This window comes from Physeter macrocephalus, chromosome 5 (genome assembly GCF_002837175.3).
Source record: "Physeter macrocephalus isolate SW-GA chromosome 5, ASM283717v5, whole genome shotgun sequence".
NCBI lineage: Eukaryota > Metazoa > Chordata > Mammalia > Artiodactyla > Physeteridae > Physeter > Physeter macrocephalus.
The window spans coordinates 38,678,778-38,702,444 of NC_041218.1; the positions used below are offsets into that span (position 1 = coordinate 38,678,778).

At 38.3% G+C, this 23,667-nt stretch overlaps 1 protein-coding gene across 17 annotated transcripts in view; it reads left to right on the forward strand.

Moving 5' to 3' along the window:
- Positions 1 to 23,667, forward strand: part of IMMP2L (inner mitochondrial membrane peptidase subunit 2) — a 904,212-nt gene that overhangs the window by 18,949 nt on the left and 861,596 nt on the right. For all 17 annotated transcript variants that reach the window (XR_003679753.1, XR_003679752.2, XR_003679754.2 and 14 more), the window contains exon 3: positions 21,341 to 21,477. Coding sequence is in view for 14 of the 17 variants with exons in the window: in XM_028489867.1 (XP_028345668.1) it covers positions 21,343 to 21,477 (135 nt within the window). In the remaining 3 variants the exon portion in view is untranslated. The remainder of the gene's footprint in view (positions 1 to 21,340; positions 21,478 to 23,667) is intronic.

A 23,667-nucleotide genomic window follows, 5' to 3' on the forward strand; every position in this document is an offset into this window, starting at 1 on the left:
TTGGAAAGGTCAGGGAATTATTCTCAGGGCCACTGAGCTGTTGATTAAGTTGAAAATAACCTATTTCGTGACCAACATGAAAATAGTTCAATTTTATTTATTATTACTGGTGCTTCTTTGTAAATAGGGTCGTACTTGTCTTTGCTGCTGAAAGCAGGAATATATTAGAAATTTACCCAAGTGTGTGTGTTGTCCTGTACTATCCAATTAGCCACCCGATGTGTATTCGTTAAATGAGCACAGGTATGAAGTAAAGATCAGATGAGAAATTTAAGTGTCATCATTAGAAGTGAACATACTTTCATGAGTATGTTAACCTTGCAGCAGAAGTCAGAAAGGTCTTGGAGCACAGGTGCAGCAATGATGATGATGTGCGGTATCACGAAAGACAGGTAATTTTAGTACTGGGAGGAACGGGCCATTCCATGGGTTTCAGATATGGAAGGAAAAGGCTTGAAGTTAGTCTCATAGAATCATAGATAGTTAGAGCAGAGAACCTTAGAGGTAGTCTACTCAAGTAGATGAAATGAAGTGCCCAGTCCTTGGCATAACTAAGACTTGAATCCAAGTTTTCTGATTTCTAATTTGGTACCTAGCATGGGAAGAGGAGGAAAGGTTTAGTTCTAGGAGAGGATGGGTGCTCTGTTCTTTGGGGGTGACACATGCATGGAGGTACTTTCAGATGGATTGGGTTGCTCTCAAAACAGCCTGCTCTGGCCACCCAATTTTTCCCTTATGCTCTTGACTGTCATTTAAAGGAACGGAGTGTCTGACACAGCCATACCAAGCTGTCTTTCCATCAACATTGTAAGTGGGTATTAATATAAACCATATCTAAAATGAAACAAGCAGTCAAAAAGTATTTATTTAGCACCTGCAAATGCTCAGTAAAATTCTCATATCTTCAGGGTGTATAGGGAGGAATGGTGGTTTACAATCTAGTTGGAGAGAATGGACCTTCTACAAAAAGTTAACTAACAATACTGGCTGGCAAATGTGGGTGTGGCTAGTACATGCCAGAGGAGTTTTGGGGTGAAAGATGGCTCTGTAGGTCAGAGTACTCATGTAAGTTTTCCTGGAAGAGGTGAAAATTAGGTTGGTTGTTCTGTTAAATTAAACAAGGAGGCCATTAGACTGAGGTAGCTCTAATGCCATGGGGTGACCTACTTAAGCTGAAATCTAAGCCTGTAGATGTGTCAAGGTTACAAAGTTGAAACCTAAGGACCACCAATCACCAACGGCCAACTAGGCTTTCACCTATAGCCAATCAATTATTTCCTTTCTTTGCTTCCTCCTTTTCCCTGAACTCCTCTTGGTGGAGCACTTCTAACCACTTCCAGTTCGGCACTGCCCTATTTGAATAGATTTTTGCTCAGATAAATGCTTAACATTTTAATATGCCTCAGTTTATCTTTTAGCCCTTCTCAGCTCAGTAGATCTTATGAATAATTATATGTGTTCACCTCTAAAGTTTTCGGATTCACCCAACTTACTGTTACAGAGCTGGGACTTGACTGCAGGTGTTTATCAGGTGTTTTCCAGTGAGTACCATTCCACAATCCCCATGCTGGTGTGCATGGGACAGCAGAAGGTTTCTGTCTGAGAGAATCCCATTTCTCCTTCTCATCCATGAGTGTGTTCATCAGCAGATCAAATTCTCCCCGCTGGTCTTCTGAATGTTGCATGATGGAGGACCCCCTGGTTTCAGTTACCTTGTTCCCCTTTTGTTTCTTGGTAAAATAGCTAAAGTTGCTAGTTAAATGTGAGTTTGGTGGGGTTCTCCATTTAAGACAATCTTTTTCCTAAGACAATATTAAAGTGAGATGAGATATTTGTTGATAGTACATGAAAACATAGCAGCAGCTGGCATTTACAGTGGGCTTTTCTGTTTTTCAATTAGATTATTTTGGTATTCTGTGTTATGAATCGTTAGCTTGAAGATTGGTACATAAATAATGCCATTAAACATTATAAGATAAATAAATTTAGAAACAGCTGCATCAGAGAATAAATATACTTCTGAAAACTCATGTTGTTTTCTCTCTACCTGGATATTTCTGTATTCAAATGGTATTTCTCATTTTAGAAATAAACCAGCCAATAAACCTGACAGAGATGAATGTACAAGAAATAAGCAAGAAATATGAAAGACATTAAGGACTTGAATTATAGAGTGTGAGCCTCAATCCACCACTGATTCTTTAAGGTGGTGATTTTTAACCTTTTACTTTTTTCTTTTCTTCTTATTTTAATGTAGTGAACTCTTCTTCAAGGAAAATCTTTTTTGGAATTCTATTATTTAAAAAAAACAACAGATAAAAGCAGAGTGGCTCTGATTGAAGCAGGGAGTCGGGGCTCAAAGCTCTGCTCACTTAGTGCCTGCTCCTTTTGGCCCTGAAACCTCTAGGGAATCCTCAGGACACCATGGAGCATGGATTGAAAAACACTGCTTTTAAAGGAAAAACAAGCTAAATACTTTCTAAAAGTAAGCTGTTAATTGAAAAGAAATTTCATAATGCCTTATAGTTGAATGGGTTGTGAAAAGTTATTTGATCCTTGTTACCCATCTTTACTGCCTTTAGACATGAGTGCTGTGCTATGATTTATTGAAGAAAAAAAGCACCAGAAAACCCCACCCAAAAACCTCTTGAAGTTACACACACACGCACACAAATTTTTTTTAGAAAACCACTTTCTCCATAAATATCTTCAACTACCAAGTAGAACTATCAGGTGAGAGGTGGGGATAATCAGATAAACATATGCACATGCTCACGTGTGTGCACACACACACAGTTTGTTGCGTGTGTTTGGGTGATGCCTTTTTCTCAACCCATGCATCCCCAACATCCATCACATGCTGAATCTAATGTTTAGATAGTTTACATGGACAGGAAATTTTGAGGTTAGCTTACCAAAATCGTTAATTAAAGAATTATTTTTAGTAATGTTATTGGAAATGTTTTGTTAATTTCATTAATAACACTATTGAATATTGAACACTTCAGTGCAAGGCACTGAGGTATGGCAGTGAACAAGAGTCCCTGCCCTCACAGAACTCACAGCCAATTGGAGGTGAGGATGGGAAAATCAGGTGTGATAAATACTACACTAGGCGGAGCATAGGCTTTTGTGAGAACACATAGGAGGGGCATCTAATTCAGCTTTGAAGAGTCAGGGTGGACTTCCTGTGGAGTGACATCTAAGCAGACCTGAAAGATGCATAAGAGGTGGCCAAGACAAGAAAGGTAGGGAGAGTGATGAAGACAAAAGGGAGAACATGTATAAGGGCCCAGAGACAAGTAAAAGCATGACACAATCTAGAAATTGTGTGTTGCTGGGTTTGGCTAGAACGTGACATGCTAACGAAAGAGTAGAAATAATGAAACTAGGGACCTAATCATAATTAGCTGTGTATGCTAAATATAAAGAGCTTGATATTATGCTATAGGAAGTGGAAAGTTATTGAATGATTTCAAGCCAGAGAAGTTATGATTTGTATTTTTTCAGGAGAGGGCCCTTTGGTTAACTACCGTGTTGACCTTGGGGCAGCTGTTTGGATGATGGAATCATTCTCTGAGAGGAGGCGGGCTGAATATAGAATACTGTGTAGTTTGTCTTTCCATAACATCCCCAATTGCCTCTGTCTCTTATGAAATCCATCTTTATTTTATTTTTATGGCCCTCACAAGGCTAGGGTAATTAAAAAGAACAATGGTTAATGTTCAGTATCTATATAAATGCACAGATATGTCTTCACTCTTTCAGTATAGAAACTGGTATGATGCCCAGCACACAACAGGTACTCAATGAATGTTTATTGACATGAAAGGAGTAAATACTGAGGGAAGAGATGCCAACTCAATTCTCTTTTTTTGGTAATCATCACTCTGGTGCCCTGCCCTGGTCCCATGTTCTTTAGGTTTAGATAATTTTAACATCAGCTGTTTCTTAAACCTGCAAAGTTCCAATCATTGTATACTACTGGTACTAATGATAATTACTAAAACTGTACCTTTTAAATAGTTCAGATTCACAAAATCTCCATTTTACGCTGGATCCCAAATTCACTTGACAGTTGGATGTGCTGTATAGTAATGAAAGAGCAGTGGACAACTTTATTTAGGTAAACAATTATACTTTGGAAATTATGTAGAAGGATAATCTATGAATTGAAAAAAATTTCCCTGCCAGGAAACTTCATTTCTAACATATATCTGAGAATGATCACAAAGGAAAACACTATTTTGCATTTTATTAAACAACAGTTTATAGATTACTTTCATGGTATTAATTACTTATATGAAATTAAATTAGCATTACCCAGTTTACTTTTTGAGGCTAAATACTCAGTTCTTTTAATATTGCCCAATTTCAGAAGATAAGCAGATCCACAGGTATTTTTCAGTGGTTTATAATCATTGCTGACCTTATTTATTTAGATGGTTACATTTTTTCATATTTAACCAGTAGGAACACCTTCAAGCAGGCCCCTGTGTCCTTTTGATGTGCTTCCATTGTTTTTCTGAGCACTTCGCGTAACAAGATGTTCCAGGCTCATTCTATACCTTGCTTGCCCAGCCCTGGAATCAACCCGTCTTGAAGAGCCCTGGTTCCCTATTGTAAGGAATGGTATTAGAACCTAAGATTCAGGTACTGGATATAGTCGTTGGTACTGGGCTATCTTTGCTTTTGTCTCCAGAGGGTTCTTCCTTGGCTCCCTGCTGTGTATTTATATCTCCCTTTTTCCATAGAGAGTACCCTGGCTCCCAGCTAACACCGGTTTCCCATTTGTTCAATGCTACAATGTATCTAAAATAGTTTCAGACCTGCTTCCCTCATTGTTTGCATTTCACCTCCACTTACCTGCACAGGCTCCGGATGTGCAGGCTCAGCGGCCATGGCTCACGGGCCCATCCGCTCCGCGGCACGTGGGATCTTCCCGGCCCAGGGCACGACCCCGTGTCCCCTGCATCGGCAGGCGGACTCCCAACCACTGCGCCACCAGGGAAGCCCAAGGATATATAATTAAATATGATGTTCAGAAATTAATGGGATTAAAAGAGGGTGGGAGGAAACTTTTGGAGATGTCTGGTATGTTTATGGAATATATTGTGGTGATGGTTCCATGAGTGTATACTTATCTCCAAACTCATCAAGTTGGATACATTAAATATGTGCAGCATTTGGTATGTCAGTCATACCTTAATAAAATAGTTAAAAAAAAAAAAAAGATGACGGGTGAATTGCCATGGTGGACAATACTGGGTCAGTTTGAGTTGCCTGCCTCCAGAATTTTTTTATATGAGAAAGAAATAAATCTCTTTCCTGTTTGTGCCACTTACAAAAAAAAGTTAATTTGATTAATCCCTCCTTCATCTACCACAATTGATGCCTGTTTAATTCTCTGTCTTGCTTAGATTTTAAGTGTCTAGTCGGGGCAAGGACCATTTCTCTTTTCTGTCTCTCTCTCCTTCCCTCCCTCTGTGTGTGTGTGTGTGTGTGTGTGTGTGTGTGTATGTATTTATATATATATAAATTTGTGGTGTAAATCAAGATTATTGCGATTGTTTTGTCTTGTGTTTCACATCTTTCATTAGAAACTATTGCTGAAGCAAAATAAAGTTTAATGTTTCTTTTTGTTTTTCTTTTTTACTTATGGAATGCTTCTCTACCTCTTTGCATTTTCCTCAGAACAGTAGAGGCATTTCTCTCTTCCTGCCATGTTTGCATTTCTGAAAAACCTTTAATTCTGCAAAATCATGTGCTAAAAGTGATAGGGCTTCTAGAGGAAATAGGGTGAGGAACACATGGTTTGAAACCAGTGGAATTTTGTAAATAGACCCGGAACCAAAAAATGACAATTGTAATAAAAACAACAACGTGGTTATTTCTCAATTGGCATTTATACCCAGCATCACAGTCAGTCCTTGGCCTTAAAGCCTTAAATCCTGGTTTTCCTCCTTTGAATTGTTGGTCCTTAAAGTCACCCACTTCTAACAGAGATCAATTTCATCAAAGTTAAAAATCTGATCCAGGGTGTTGACTTAGTTTTATCTTAAACACAAGGGGAAATATTTTGCATTTCTTCATCTGCACTCTCAGCTTCCTTGGATAGTTTACCATAGGGGAGAGTCTTGAAGACAGGAAATGAGACTTTCTGACTGTTCCATTCACGTATTTGACTACTTCTGCACTAATATCCATTAATTCATTTAAAGAGTCTAATATTGAACTGATGGAATGTTCCATAATACTATGCTCGACTGTATGTGAGAGCCATTGACTCTTATTGGTCAAGTATCGAATAACAGATTCACAAAATAATATTGATAATAATGTGGTGACATTTAAGTTGCTTTATTTCCCCAACTTCTGATACTTCTTTGGAATTATACAGTAGGGATCACTGTATTTCACCGCAGATACCTGCTTACAGTATTAAACAGTTTTTTTTTTTTACACTGTTTCATATTTCTATGAGTAATTTTAAATACTTTGATAGGCAGATACATTGTAACTTCAGGGCATTCCATGTTCATGAAATTTCACAGGTATCTTAAATAGAATCTTCTAATATACCAGCAAGTAGGGAAAATCAAAATAAGGCATTTATGTGTGGGGAGCAATCTAAATAAACATCTCAGCTCCATATGCTGTAATGTTCACCAGGGGCTCATTGCGATCCCTGGACTTTCTGTGCAGCAGTCACTTGAGTCCAGAGAGTGCTGTGCTCCATCTGCCTTAGTCCCCAGGCTGTACAGAAGGAGCCTCTTTGTACTCTGACCTCTTGGCTGCCTTTTTTGTTGTTGTTAAAAACATGTTGCCAGCCTGGCCTTTGTTGCCATTTCAACAACTGCATGTGCCTGAGTGTGGGCTTACACTTACAAGTTTAAAGGACCACAACCACTCATTCCAAAGACCTTGGTCACTGTTGCTTTCACTTTAAATTGCGTAAATCTTCTCATCTGGCTGAGTCTTTATCCAGTACTGAGCCTGCACTACCACTGTTTGAGCTCCCCGTGGACATGCAGCTGCCATAGATGGGCAGTGGGCAGCCTTCCAAAACTTCCAACCATAGTTTGGACAGGCTTTATTTTTGACAGACTAATCAGAGCCTTAATGTGCTTCCCCTGCTGGGGGAGCCTGTGTTTCTAAGTTTTAAATTTATCATTCTGTGAGAGTAGTATCAGTCCCTGGGCTGGCTGTAAGTTTCACTGGTTACATTGTATTTCCCAGTCTCACTTTTTTGTGACCTTACCTTCCCATTTTGCCCCTTTGCGGGCTGGTAGGCTTGGCTCTTTTGAGAAACCTTCCTATTTCCTCTTCTCAATCCTGATCAAAGGAAAAGCCATGTTTTTGTTCCTTATCTCTTGATATGAATTTGAGTTAGTGTCTGGTTAAAGAAAGCAACACATTTGAGGCATGAGGGATAGGGGTCAGGATAGGATTTTCATGAGACCCTACAATCATGTATTTAAAAAAAATTGCCTATTCCATTACAGCCCAACCCATTGGAGACCCTTGTACCATTAAAAAATAGGGCAGAAGCAGAGGTGTTGTGAAAAGTAACTAGGAGAAACGAGTATGAAGTAGTATTAGACAGTAGGCCAGGATCGGAGGAAGCAAGATAGGTCAGGGACAGCTGTGCTCTGGGAACTGTGTGTCACATGGAGTTTTAGGGGACATTTCCCCGGAAACTCATATTATCGCCTGACGCTTATTTCCTATTATTCCTCTTGTTGATCTTGTGCCCTTCTTTTTATAGGTTCTCAGTGTTATCATCTTTTCCTTATTTCCTCTGACTTCTATTGCTTAGTTTTGATTTTTGAAGGGTTTTGAGATTTTGTTTTTGGAAAGCATACTTTTTCCGTTTACAGGATCTCTTAATTTTTTAAAAGCCAATTTCACTCACAGTCTAAATGCTAAATAATGCTGTATTTTCTTTTTAGCTGTTCAGCAAGTATTCTGATGCTGGAAATATATGTTCTTTAGCTAATTCAAAATATTATTGCTTCAGGAATAAATAGGCTTATGGTGAAATAGTCCAAAGTCCTCTAATTACTTTCTTTGGGGTGTAGATAAGTACCTGGTCTGTTTGATTTACACATATATTTAAGTTGCTACATTGTTAGCTTAATATCCACATTACCTTTAGCTTCTACTTAATGACAGCAGTTATGCTTTTCTATTACATTGGAAAAAAAATAGAGTGTTGAAATCTAAATTTTGTGCTTATTAGAGTTTAAATCTTACCAAGCTTCTCCCTGCTAATGGTCATCATTTAATACGGTTTTCCTCATTTCATAGAAAGCTATTTTCTGTCCTGTTAATTTTTATGGTAAACTACTTTTGTAGAATCTATGGCATCTTAATAACTGAAATTTGAGATTGGGCCTTACTTGTAAATGCAGTCAAATGGTGTCTACATGGACTTAAAAGATAAGGATATAGGATTAGGGTGGCCTGAGCCAGCTCTTAGAGACGGCAACTGTTGTGATGTGGATTTTGTTTTATATGGTTTCCAAAAACATTGGGATGATGATTTCCATATTGCTAAGAAACAAAACAAAGCAAAATAAAAAATAAGCATTAAATCCAGTCTTATTGCTCACTGCTCTTAATATATCTCCTGTTCCCTGGTCTGGCCGGTTTTCTCACTATCTGAAATAGGCCATTATGTACCTTTACTCTCATAATCACATTTTCCTCTTGTCTGAGAAATTTACCAAATGTAATTTATCCTTTTATTTTCAACATTTTATTGAAAAATTTTAAACGTACAGAAAAATTGTAAGAATTTTAGAGTGAACATTCTTAAACTTACCACCTACATTCTAATTCGTTTTCTTCTTTTCAGCTATTTTTTTTTTTTTTTTTTTTTTTGCGGTACGCGGGCCTCTCACTGTTGTGGCCTCTCCTGTTGAGGTGCACAGGCTCCGGACGCGCAGGCTCAGCGGCCATGGCTCACGGGCCCAGCCGCTCCACAGCATGTGGGATCTTCCCGGACCGGGGCATGAACTCGTGTCCCCTGCATTGGCAGGCGGATTCTCAACCACTGCGCCACCAGGGAAGCCCTTTTTTTTCTTTTTAGATTACATATATATGTGTTAGCAGACGGTATTTGTTTTTCTCTTCCTGACTTACTTCACTCTGTATGACAGTCTCTAGATTCACCCACGTTTATACAAATGACACAATTTCATTCCTTTTATGGCTGAGTAATATTCCATTGTATATATGTGCCACATCTTCTTTATCCATTCATCTGTCGATGGACATTTACGTTGGTTCTGTATCCTAGCTATTGTAAATAGTGCTGCAATGAACATTGTGGTACATGACTCTGTACATCTTCTTTGGAGAAATGTCTATTTAGGTCTTCTGCCCATTTTTGGATTGGGTTGGTTTTTTTTTTGATATTGAGCTGCATGAGCTGCTTGTAAATTTCGGAGATTAATCCTTTGTCAGTTGCTTCGTTTGCAAATATTTTCTCCCATTCTGAGGCTTGTCTTTTCGTCTTTTTTTAAGGTTTCCTTTGCTGTGCAAAAGCTTTGAAGTTTCATTAGGTCCCATTGGTTTCTCTTTCTTTTTCTTTCCATTTCTCTAGGAGGTGGGTCGAAAAGGATCTTTCTGTGATTATGTCATAGAGTGTTCTGCCTATGTTTTCCTCTAAGAGTTTTATAGAGTCTGGCCTTACATTTAGGCCTTTAATCCATTTTGAGTTTATTTTTGTGTATGGTGTTAGGGAGTGTTCTAATTTCATTCTTTTACATGTAGCTGTCCATTTTTCCCAGCACCACTTATTGAAGAGTCTGTCTTTTCTCCATTGTATATTCTTGCCTCCTTTATCAAAAATAAGGTGACCATATGTGCGTGGGTTTATCTCTGGGCTTTCTCTCCTGTTCCATTAATCTATATTTCTGTTTTTGTGCCAATCCCATACTGTCTCGATTACTATAGCTTTGTAGTATAGTCTGACGTCCGGGAGCCTTATTCCTCCAGCTCCGTTTTTCTTTCTTAATATTGCTTTGGCTCTTCGGGGTCTTTTGTGTTTCCATACAAATTGTGAAATTTTTGTTCTAGTTCTGTGAAAAATGCCATTGATAGTTTGATAGGGATTGCATTGAATCTGTAGATTGCTTTGGGTAGTATAGTCATTTTCACAATGTTGTTTCTTCCAATCCAAGTACATGTTTGTATCATCTCTTTGTATCCTCTTTAATTTCTTTCATCAGTGTCTTGTAGTTGTCTGCATACGGGTCTTTTGTCTCCGTAGGTAGGTTTATTCCTAGGTATTTTATTCTTTTTGTTGCAGTGGTAAATGGGAGTGTTTCCTTAATTTCTCTTTCAAATTTTTCATTATTAGTGTATAGGAATGCAAGAGATTTCTGTGCATTAATTTTGTATCCTGCTACTTTACCAAATTCATTGATTAGGTCTAGTAGTTTTCTGGTAGCATCTTTAGGATTCTCTATGTAGAGTATCATGTCATCTGCAAACAGTGACAGTTTTACTTCTTCTTTTCCAGTTCGGATTCCTTTAATTTCTTTTTCTCCTCTGATTTCTGTGGCTAAAACTTCCAAAACTATGTTGGATAATAGTGGTGAGAGTGGGCAACCTTGTCTTGTTCCTGATCTTAGAGAAAATGGTTTCAGTTTTTCACCATTGAGAACAATGTTGGCTGTAGGTGTGTCATGTATGGCCTTTATTATGTTGAGGTAAGTTCCCTCTCTGCCTCCTTTCTGGAGGGTTTTTATCATAAATGGGTGTTGAATTTTGTCAAAAGCTTTTTCTGCATCTATTGAGATGATCATATGGTTTTTATTCTTCTCTTTGTTAATATGGTTTATCACGTTGATTGATTTGCGTATATTGAAGAATCCTTGCATTCCTGGGATAAACCCCACTTGATCATGGTGTATGATCCTTTTAATGTGCTGGTGGATTCTGTTTGCTAGTATTTTGTTGAGGATTTTTGCATCTGTGTTCATCGGTGATATTGGCCTGTAGTTTTCTTTCTTTGTGACATCTTTGTTTGGTTTTGGTATCAGGGTGATGGTGGCATCCTAGAATGAGTTTGGGAGTGTTGCTCCCTCTGCTATAATTTGGAAGAGTTTGAGAAGGATAGGTGTTAGCTCTTCTCTAAATGTTTGATAGAATTCACCTGTGAAGCCATCTGGTCCTGGGCTTTTGTTTTTTGGAACATTTTTAATCACAGTCTCAATTTCAGTTCTTGTGATTGGTCTGTTTATATTTTCTATTTCTTCCTGGTTCAGTCTCGGAAGTTTGTGCTTTTCTAAGAATTTGTCCATTTCTTTCAGTTTGTCCATTTTATTGGCATATAGTCGCTTTGTAGTAATCTCTCATGATGCTTTGTATTTCTGCAGTGTCAGTTGTTACTTTTCCTTTTTCATTTCTAATCCTGTTGATTTGAGTGTTCTCCCTTTTTTTTTTTTGCGGTACGCGGGCCTCTCACCATTGTGGCCTCTCCCGTCTGCTCCGCGGCATGTGGGATCTTCCCGGACCAGGGCACGAACCCATGTCCCCTGCATCAGCAGGCAGACTCTCAACCATTGCGCCACCAGGGAAGCCCTCTCCCTTTTTTTCTTGATGAGTCTGGCTAATGGTTTATCAATTTTGTTTATCTTCTCAAAGAACCAGCTTTTAGTTTTATTGATCTTTGCTGTTGTTTCCTTCGTTTTTCATTTATTTCTGATCTGGTCTTTATGATTTCTTTGCTTTTGCTAACTTCGGGGTTTTTTTTTTTCTTGTTTCTCTAATTTCTTTATGTGTAAGGTTAGGTTGTTTATTTGAGATGTTTCTTGTTTCTTGAGGAGGATTGTATTGCTACAAACTTCCCTCTTAGAACTGCTTTTCCTGCATCCCATAGGTTTTGGGTCATCATGTTTTCACTGTCATTTGTTTCTAGGTAGTTTTTGATTTCTTCTTTGATTTCTTCCGTGATCTCTTAGTTATTTACTAGTGTATTGTTTAGTCTCCATATGTTTGTATTTTTTACAGATTTTTTTCTGTAATTGATACCTAGTCTCATACTGTTGTGGTCGGAAAAGATATTTGATACAATTTCATTTTCTTAAGTTTACCAAGGCTTGATTTGTGACCCAAGATATGATCTGTCTTGGAGGATGTTCCATGAGCACTTGAGAAGAAAGTATATTCTGTTGTTTTTGGATGGAGTGTCTTATATATATATATCAAGTCCATCTTGTTTAATGTATCATTTAAAGCTTGTTTTTCCTTATTTATTTTCATTTCAGATGATCTGTCCATTGGTGAAAGTGGGGTGTTAAAGTCCCCTACTATGATTGTGTTACTGTCGATTTCCCCTTTTATGGCTGTTAGCATTTGCCTCATGTTTTGAGGTGCTCCTATGTTGGGTGCGTAAATATTTATAATTGTTATATCTTCTGGATTGATCCCCTGATTGTTATGTAATGTCCTTCTTTGTGTCTTGTAACATTCTTTATTTTAAAGTATTTTGTCTGGTATGAGAATTGCTACTCTAGCTTTATTTTGATTTCCATTTGTATGGAATATATTTTTCCATCCCGTCACTTTTAGGCTGTATGTGTCCCTAGGTCTGAAGTGGGTCTCTTCTAGACAGCCTATAGACGGGTGTTGTTTTTGTATCCATTCAGCCTGTCTATGTCTTTTGGTTGGAGCATTTAATCCGTTTACATTTAAGGCAGTTATCGATATGTATGTTCCTATTACCATTTTCTTAATTGTTTGGGTTTGTTATGGTAGGTCTTTTCCTTCTCTTGTGTTTCCTGCCTAGAGAAGTTCCTTCAGCATTTGTTGTAAAGCTGGTATGGTGGTGCTGAGTTCTCTTAGCTTTTGCTTGTCTGTAAAGGTTTTAATTTCTCCATTGAATCTGAATGAGATCGTTGCTGGTAGAGTAATCTTGGTTGTAGGATTTTCGCTTTCATCACTTTAAATATGTCCTGCCACACCCTTCTGGCTTACACAGTTTCTGCTGAGAAATCAGCTGTTAACCTTGTGGCGATTCCCTTATATGTTATTTGTTGCTTTTCTCTTGCTGCTTTTAATATTTTTTCTTTGTATTTAATTAAAAAAAATTTTTTTTAATTTTTGGCTGCATTGGGTCTTCGTTGCTGCGCGCGGGCTTTTCTCTAGTTGCGGCGAGCGGGGGCAACTCTTCGTTTTGGTGCACTGACTTCTCATTGCGGTGGCTTCTTTTGTTGCGGAGCACGGTCTCTAGGCATTCGGGCTTCAGTAGTTGTGGGTCACGGGGTCTATAGTGCAGACTCAGTATTTGTGGTGCACAGGCTTAGTTGCTCCGCTGCATGTGGGATCTTCCTGGACCAGGGCTCAAACCCGTGTCCCCTGCACTGGCAGGCGGATTCTTAACCACTGCACCACCAGGGAAGCCCTGTATTTAATTTTTGATAGTTTGATTAATATGTGTCTTGGCGTGTTTCTTCTTGAATTTATCCTGTATGGGACTCTCTGCGCTTTCCGGACTTGACTATTTCCTTTCCCATATTTGGGAAGTTTTCAGTTATAATGTCTTCAAATATTTTCTCAGTCCCTTTTTTTTTCTCTTCTTCTTCTGAGACCCCTATAATTTGAATATTGCTGTGTTTAATGTTGTCCCACAGGTCTCTGAGACTGTCCTCAATTCTTTTCATTATTTTGTCTTTATTGTGCTTTGTGGTAGTTATTTCCACTATTTTATCTTCCAGGTCACTTATCTGTTCTTCTGTCTCAGTTATTCTGGTATGGTTCCCTTCTAGAGAATTTTTAATTTCATTTTTTGTGTTGTTCATCATTGTTTGTTTGCTCTTTAGTTCTTCTAGGTCCTTGTTAATTGTTTCTTCTGTTTTCTCCATTCTGTTTCCAAGATTTTGGATCATCTTTACTATCATTACTCTGAATTCTTTTTCAGGTAGACTGCCTATTTCCTCTTCATTTTTTGGGTCTAGTGGGTTTTTACCTTGCTCTTTCATCTGCTGTGTATTTCTCTGTCTTCTCATTTTGCTTAATTTACTGTGTTTGGGGTCTCCTTTTCACAATCTGCAGGTTCATATTTCCCAGTGTTTTTGCTGTCTGCTCCTAGTGGGTAAGGTTGGTTTAATGGGTTGTGTAGGCTTCCTGCTGGAGGGAAGTGGTCCCTGTGTTCTGGTTGATGAGTCTGGATGTTGTCTTTCTGGTGGGCAGGACCGCATCCCAAGGTGTGTTTTGGGGTGTCTGTGAACTTATTATGATTTTAGGTAGCCTGTCTGCTAATGGGTGGGTTTGCGTTCCTGTCTTGGTGGTTGTTTGGCATGGGGTGTCCAGCACTGTAGCTTGCTGGTTGTTGAGTGGAGCTGGTTCTTAGCATTGAGATGGAGATCTCTGGGAAAGCTTTCGCCGTTTTATATTACGTGGTGCTGGGAGGGCTCTGTTGGACCAATATCCTGAACTCAGCTCTCCCATCTAAGAGGCTTCGTCCTGGCACCCGGCCAGAGCACCAAGAGCTTGTCAGCCACATGGCTCAGAAGAAAAGGGAGAAAAAAAAAGAAAGAAAGAAAAAGTAAAATAAAATAAAATAAAGTTATTAAAATAAAAATTAAAAAATATTGTTAAAAATAAAAAAATAAGGAAGAAAGAAGAGAGCAACCAAACCAATAAACAAATCCACCAATGATAAAAAGCGCTAAAAACTATCCAAAAAAACCCCCCAAAAATCAAAACAGACAGAACCCTAGGACAAATAGTGAAAGCAAAGCTATATAGGCAAAATCACTCAAAGAAGCATACACATACACACTCACAAAAAGAGAAAAAGGAAAAAAAATATATATATATAAAAGGAAGAGAGCAACCAAATCAGTAAACAAATCTACCAATGATAGTAAGCTCTAAATACTAAATGAAGATAGATATTAAACCAGAAACAAATTAGATGCAGAAAGCAAACTCCAAGTCTACAGTTGCTCCTAAAATCCACTGCCTCAATTTTGGGATGATTTATTGTCGATTCAGGTATTTCAGAGATGCAGGGTACATCAAGTTGATTGTGGAGATTTAAACCGCTGCTCCTGAGGCTGCTGGGAGAGATTTCCCTTCCTCTTTGTTCATGCAGCTCCTGGGGTTCAGCTTTGGATTTGGACCCGCCTCTGCATGTAGGTCACCTGAGGTCATGTGTTCCCTGCACAGACAGGACGGTGTTAAAGTAGCAGCTGATTAGGGGACTCTGGCTCACTCAGGCTGGTGGGTGGGAGGGGTACGGAATGCGGGGCGAGCCTGCAGCGGCAGAAGCCAGCATGATGTTGCACCAGCCTGAGGCAGGCTGTGTGTTTTCCTGGGAAAGTTGTCCCTGTATCACGGGACCCTGGCAGTGGCGGGCTGCACAGGCTCCCGGGAGGGGAGGTGTGGACAGTGACCTGTGCTCGCACACAGGCTTCTTGGTGGCTGCAGCAGCAGCCTTAGCATCTCATGCCCGTCTCTGGGGTCTGCGCTGATAGCCGCGGCCCACGCCCATCTCTGGAGCTCATTTAGGCAGTGCTCTGAATCCCCTCTCCTTGCACACCCCGAAATAATAGTCTCTTGTTTCTTAGGCAGGTCCAGAGTTTTTCCCGGACTCCCTCTTGGCTAGCTGTGGCACACTAGCCTCCTTCAGGCTGTGTTCACACAACCAACTCCAGTCCTCTCCCAGTGTGGACTTTTCAAATTGGGTTTCTTTTCCAGAACATGATTCACTTTATGTGTAACCCCATTACATTTCTTTCTTTCTTTTATTTTTTAAAATAAATTTATTTATTTATTTATTTATTTATTTATTTATGCCTGTGTTGGGTCTTCGTTGCTGAGCATGGGCTGTCTCTAGTTGCAGTGAGCAGGGGCTACTCTTTGTTGCGGTGCTCAAGCTTCTCATTGCGGTGGCTTGTCTTATTGCAGAGCATGGGCTCTAGGTGTGCGGGCTTTGGTAATTGTGCCTCACGGGCTTCAATAGTTGTGGCTTGTGGGCTCTAGAGCACAGGCTCAGTAGTTGTGGCGCACGGGCTTAATTGCTCTGCGGCATGTGGGATCTTCCTGGCCCAGGGCTTGAACCCGTGTCCGCTGCATTGGTAGGCGGAGTCTTAACCCCTGTGCCACCAGGGAAGCCCAGCTTTCTTTCCTTTATTATTTTTGACTAGTTTTTCTTCATACTTTATTTTTTCTTGCCGTTTTGTCCTTTCTGCACATTTTTGAGTGAGAACTATTAAGTCACACAAGTTAAAAGATAAATAATTTCATGCTGGAGTTCACATTCTAATGATTACCAATTATCTATTTTTATAGTATTTATTTATAATCTGAAAGGAGGAAGGTGGCCCTGAAATTTATTTCAAATTGGTATCCATCAGTTACTTTCCCAGCTCTTCTTCTAGTGGAATCAAAATTGTTCTAGTTCATCAGTTATTATTTTTCCCTTGATTCAGTGTATTGCACATGCTTATGCTTTGTTTGCAGAGTGAGGTTATTGGTACCAGGAGCTCCTGGAGAGATACATGGAAGAGGGTAGCCTGATCATGTGTGGTCATCTACTCATTTCTTGTGATCTTATCACAGGTCCTTTGGGAAGGAACTATGACTCAGTGTGCCTTTTTACTTTTGGTATCTTAACATAGTGAGTAGCACAAAGTAGGCACTTAATGTAGAGAGAATGATAATGTAAGCTCCACGTGGCCAAGGACCAAGCCTGCCTTGTTCTGCATTATGTGCTCACCACTTAGCACAGTTACATAGTAGGTGATCAATAAATATATATTGACTGAGTCAGGAATTGGGTGTCAGATTTGTTTGGGTCCCTGCTCTTTTATTCTCTGATATTCATAGTTTGAATTTACAAATAAAATCTTGATTTGGCTATCCAAATGTGCAGGCTGATTTCTATGATGGAAAGGTTACATTTTATATAGATACTGCTTTGTAATTTATTGTTTTCCTCTTACCTTCAAACCTGCCACACAATTTTAAAATAGTTTTTATAATTAGGATGACTTGAGTTGTTTTTATTCACCTGGTTGATATGAATGAGTGATTAGTGACTTTGTATAAGCTGAAATATATGCAAGTTTAAGAATGATTTTAGATGAATTTATGTATGATCAAACCATAACAAGTTGTGAGAGGAAAGAGAGGTATTTAGAGTATACGTCATTATGTGGTTGAGGTCAGTAGCACCAAAAAACCTTTTACTTGCAGGTGTTTTATACCAGGTGGCAAATATGATTTCAGTGAACTCTGAAAGCTTATTTAAAAACATTCTCAGTTTATGTACTTTAGCAGTGAACCAGGTGCACCTACTACTTAAGCAATAACTTTCTCAGGAGCAATGTTTTGAACCTAAATGACTTGCGTGGTTACTAGAAGAATTGAGTTCACTAGTTCACTAGGAATAAAAATTATTCCTTTTTTGCCGGGGATGGTCACATTATTATTGCTTAAAGGAAATTTTGTCAGAGGAAGTGGATGCTAGGTGCTTATTAGTATGGTGGTTTTAAACATTTAAGGTGCGAACAAAAGACCAGATCATCCCAATGGTTCTTTATAGAAAAAGAAATACATTAACTTTAATGAAGTGTGAATGCCATAGCACTTTAAACATTTTATTTGATATGACTTGACATAGAAGTATAATATTCATTTCTTCATTTATGTATAGCTTTAGTATTCTAATGTTAGTGAGAAGCTTCTAAAAACGTTTTATTATGAGGTAGAGGTGTGGTTCACAATTCAGGTAGGACAGGACTGTACTGAGACTTTGCTTTTAAGCCTCTGAAAATAGTGACCCCTTATCTGCAAGGCAGCTTTTATTTTTCCCCTTGGCTTGGGGCAGAATCTGCACCCCTTCAGATTGGCACACCTCCCGTAGTTCCCACATGCTCTTTGAAAATCTCTCAGTAGAAAAATATTTGTCCTTACCATTGTGCAGGAGATGGCAGCAGTGCCCTGATCAGCAGTGGAATTGTGAGCATGAGAAGGGAAAGGGCAGTGGCTTTCAGGTCTTTACCTGTATTTAAAATGTCCTTTCACATAAATTGTACTAGTTCCAACTTCCTCTCTGCTTCCCTTTTTAACTATTTGTTTAATAAAAGCAAAGGTTTTTTTCGTTTCAACATTAAAAAAAAATCTCAAACCTAAAAGGCAACATAACATTTCTTCTTAGTCAATAATAATCTAAGTGCTTTTCTTAATTTTAGTACCTTCTCAACGTCCTGGAGAAACAATCAAAAAAAGTATAGGAATATAGAATGTTAGCCCTAGAAGGGATCTTAGAAATTGAATCTAACCCCTTTCTTTTTATAGATGAGGAAACTGAGGACCAGAAGTGAGTTGATCAAAGACACGCAGCTAGTTGTAGACATAGAGAGGACGTCACCTCAGGGCCCCTGACTCTCTGTTACCACGCTCCTTCCTGGGTGCCACAGTGACTGAATGGAGTAGCAGTATAGGGGGGAGTTTATATTGGAAAAGAAGTGGAGGTGTAAAATTCTGGGAACCTGAATTTAATGCAACTTATGTTAATGTATTTTCCCCTTTAATTTACATTGTAATCATGCATGCTACCTTACAACTGGGATAGCTGTGGCATCACCGTATTTGAAACTTGCCTAGTTTCTATCCTGCTGCTCTCCCTAGTTATTTAGTGAAGGTGAAGGTCCATGCATGCAGGGCATAGGGAACAGCAAACAGAACACATTATATTTTCATCCTGTCAATATATTTGCTGCTTTTATTCTAAGAGCCACAGATGTATAGAAGCATGTTTTTCTATTTGTATTTGTTCTATCCATGTTTTTTTTGAGTCTAAATCCTCTGGTTATCTAAGTCTCTTTGACCTGATTATTAAAATATATTTAAGCAAGCATAGGTTTGTGTGTTTAAAGCCAGTTTATTAATTACTTAAATAGTCGAGTGGTCAGGTTAGTTGTTATATGAATTGTCAGTATTTTTTTCCTGTTTGAACTAAAGTGCTTACTGTGGGTGAGTAGAAAGGTAAGAATTTCCAAAGCTCTTCAAACTTTCAAGATGTTTTCAAAAGCATGTAATATTCTGTCATAGTCTGAAATGGCTACATAGAAGAATTGCAGTCAGTTATAATAGATTGATTGGTGCACAAACAGGGAAGAATCTTACTTGTTCTACTTGGAGCAGCAGGGACTAGACTGCAAAAGTGTGGTTTGTTTCTTGTGATGGGAAAGAGAGCAAGAGTAGTTTTACCCCATAGTATCTATATATTAAAGTGACTTCTGAGGACTATCTTCCTTTTTTAAATATTAGAAACCAACTGAAGTTCAAAGAAGAAAATAGTTCATCATCTACTTTCTCAACATCTAGAATGAACCATTTTTAGCATTTTGATAAACCTGCTTTTTTCTGTCTCTCTCTATATTTTAATAATTATTCAAGTGACATATGGTGTTTATTAAATGATTAAAACAGTACTGCAAATAACTATTTAAAATGCTTTTATATGCATACATTTATATAGAAAATATATTTAGTGAGAGTTTTTAAATGATATTATACTGTATATGTAGCTGTCTTTATATCCTCTGCACTCAGCATTGGTGTTTAGCAGGCAATAAATAAATGTTTACTGAATTAAAAATTGAGAATTAACATAGTAAAGTTTGTGTATACTCCATCCAAATTGAACTTCTTTTAGTTTCTATAATAACCATATTTTATTTTGCTCTGAAGACTTCATACGTGCTGCTCCTTTTGCCCAAAGAGCCCAGGTCTCACCTCAAATGCCATTTCCTTTGAGAGACCTTCCTGAATCATTTTCTGATGGATAGACTTCCTTGCTCCATGTTCCCATGCTCCAGAGACATTGGCCATTTTAATGCTCATTTCCATTGGAAATATTTGTTTAAGGGCAGTCTTCCCTGGCACTTTGTAACTCCTTGAGTGCAAGGACCGTATCCTCTTTTCACTCCTGGGTCCCTAGCACCCACCTTTTGACCTTGTACTTATTAGAAGTTTGAGGAATTGAATTATGAGCATGTTTTTAGTAATTTGGAATGTAATCCAAGGGAATGACAAAATAACAGTGCTTGGATAGGTCACAACTACCCCTTGACAGTTTTCTTGTCTCCTCTCCTCTCCCCAGCCCTTGCCCATCCATTTTCAATCCTGTCAGTTTAACTTCCAAAATAGGTATAAGTTTTCCCATGTTGGTCCCTCTCCACCACCACAACCGCCACCACCATAATCCATCCTACCATCATCTCTTGCCCTGGACCGCTAGAATAATCCGGTCCAGGGCAAATTATAGGCTGTTACACATATGAATAAGTATTGTTTTGAGAAACTGGTGAACAAACTGGTCATTTGTCTTTTCCAGCCAGGATGATTCTTCATCTGTTGGACTGAGTTTGGCTCCATTGGGTCTGCTAGGGTAGCATATCTTGATCTCTCACTATTTTGTTTTTCATTGCTTGAGGCAGTTTAAGGATTGCCTTAGCTAGGCAATCTGAAATCTGAAAATTAGTCAAGTTACAGGGCTAGGTGAGGGTTGATAATTTTCTGTATTGAATTCATATGCAGTGATTTTTTTTCTTGATTTTTCATAGATTTCATTGTTGTATTAGTTAGGATCAGTTTGGCTGCTATAACATAGGCCCTATAACATTGGCTTAAACATGATGGAAAATGATTTACCTCTTAATTAACAGCTCGAGTGTAAGCGATGCAGGGCAATGACAGTGCCTGCATGGTGCTGGGGACCTAGGACCCTTCTATTTTGTTGCTTTGCCATCTTTAACTTGAGATGGCTACTCCTGTTCCTACAACCACCTCCTTATCACAGATATCACAAAATGGGAAGAGAAAGTGGAGGGCATACTTCTTTTAAGGGCACAGTGTGGAAGTATGTAATTTCTGCTCATATGCCATTCATCAAATATCATCACATGGTCACACTTAGCTGCAAGGGAGGCTGGGCAGCCATGTGTCCCACTAGAACTTCTATTATTGCAGAAGAGAACAGATATCAGGGCTTTAAGGAGCATCTCCACCATAGTCAGCAACAGGAAAGGATTTACTTTTGGAATGCTTATTTCTTTTCTAACTCATTGCTTTGTGAGGAGAAGTTTTCTATTGAAATTAGTAAGCTACTAGAGCTACTGAAAAGAGTTAACCTAAATTAATGTATTTGCCTTTGGGATTTTAAGTTAAATTTATTCCAATGGTTATAGGGATGAGTGTGAAACATATTGAGATGAGGTTGCTTTTTCTTAACTCTTATTTTTCTTGGGCTGTTTTTATGTTTTTCACCTTATTGAGGCTAATTTCATATTTGTTTTCTTTGTGCTTTTAGGTATGGCACTGTCTCAAGGCTGGGTGAAGAGATACTTCAAGGCCTTTTGTAAAGGCTTCTTTGTGGCGGTGCCTGTGGCAGTGACTTTCCTGGATCAGGTTGCCTGTGTGGCAAGAGTGGAAGGAGCATCAATGCAGGTGAGACTAATATGACTTCGTTCTTTAAAGCACATGCTTCACTGTTTCTCAGGCATTAGAAATGATATTTCTGTGTATTATCTCTATGCTGGAACTGAAAGGTTTTAAAAAGGCCTTGAATTGAAATTTAACGTTGCTAAATTTCTTTTTAAGGTCTTTTAATGTAGTCATATTAAAATCAGAGCAGAGGTGAATAAAATTAACTATCAGTTAGTTCTTTGTATTTGTGGCTTTTTTTTTTTTTGGAATTGTAAATGGAGATTCTAAAGAAATCTTACTACATGATACCATTTTTTGTGTCTGTGGCTTGAGATTTTAAGATTTTTAAGTTATCCATATTTGAATCCATACTTAAATATCCTTTTAGGATCAAATTATTAGTACAGCTGCAAGATGGATTTGGCTCAAATTCAGTTACTCTATTGTTACACACACACACACACACACACACACACACACACGTACTCACACACACTTAGGTTAGGTAGAAAAGTCTAGAATTGTAAATAATGCTGCCATGAACTTTCACACACACACACACACACACACACACACGTACTCACACACACTTCTGTTAGGTAGAAAAGTCTAGAGAACTGATCTCAGATATTCTAGTGTATTCTTTAAGCCTGTTGCTGATTGAAAAGATTAAGTGCTATTTACACTGAAAGAAATTTGGAGTGGAGATTTCCAAAAGTTATATGCAAATAGTCTTCTGGAGTAACTTAGAGAAAACTCGATTATTCTAAAGTTGATGTCTGGAACCTAGCTGTTTAAGTAAGTTTGTGCAACTAAGAAGCACTTACATTTTGTAATATAATTTGATTTCTTCCGTTATTAGCATGTATTAAGTTCATGCATTGTGCGCAGTATGTGTATAAAACATAAATAAAATGAATGTATAAGCTTCTAAAAGCTTAAAATTATACAGAGAATAAACAGCTTACTTTTTTTTCTTTTTGTCTTAGAACTAGGTGAGGGCATAGACATCAGCTCTGAGGAGTTAGAATGAATTTGCTTTTTTAAAAAAAATTTTGAATTTTTTAAAATTTATTTTCTTATACAGCAGGTTCTTATTAGTCATCAGTTTTATACACATCAGTGTATACATATCAATCCCAATTGATCTTCTCACTGTATGCAAGGCCACGGAGATAAAGATAGAACTTTTCTGCATCCATGATCCAGTGTCCAACCACTAGAATTACGGTTTTCTCAGGGTATATGCCCAGTAGTGGGATTGCTGGGTCATATGGTAGTTCTATTTTTAGTTTTTTAAGGAACCTCCATACTGTTCTCCATAGTGGCTGTATCAATTTACATTCCCACCAACAGTGCAAGAGGGTTCCCTTTTCTCCACACCCTCTCCAGCATTTGTAGTTTGTAGATTTTCTGATGATGCCCATTCTAACTGGTGTAAGGTGATATCTCATTGTAGTTTTGATGTGCATGTCTCTAATAATTAGTGATGTTGAGCAGCTTTTCATGTGCTTCTTGGCCATCTGTATGTCTTCTTTGGAGAAATGTCTATTTAGGTCTTCTGCCCATTTTTGGATTGGGTTGTTTGTTTTTTTAAATACTGAGCTTCATGGGCTGTTTATACATTTTGGAGATTAACCTTTGTCCTTTGATTCGTTAGTGTTCAGTCTTACATTTAGGTCTCTAATCCATTTTGAGTTTATTTTTGGGTATACTGTTAGGGAGTGTTCTAATTTCATTCTTTTACATGCAGCTGTCCAGATTTCCCAGCACCACTTATTGAAGAGACAGTCTTTTCTCCATTGTAGATCCTTGTCTTTTTTGTCATAGATTAGCTGACCATAGGTGTGTGGGTATATCTCTGGGCTTTCTATCTTGTCCCATTGATCTCTATTTCTGATTTTGTGCCAGTACCATATTGTCTTGGTGACTGTAGCTTTGTAGTATAGTCTGAAGTCAGGGAGTCTCATTCCTCCTGCTCCCTTTTTTTCCCTCAAGACTGCTTTGGCTATTCAGGGTCTTTTGTGTCTCCATACAAATTTTAAGATTGTTTGTTCTAGTTCTGTAAAAAAATGCCATTGGTAATTTGACAGGGATTGCATTGAATCTGTAGATTGCTTTGGGTAGTATAGTCATTTTCACAATATTGATTCTTCCAATCCAAGAACATGGTATATCTCTCCATCTGTTGGTATCATCTTTAATTTCTTT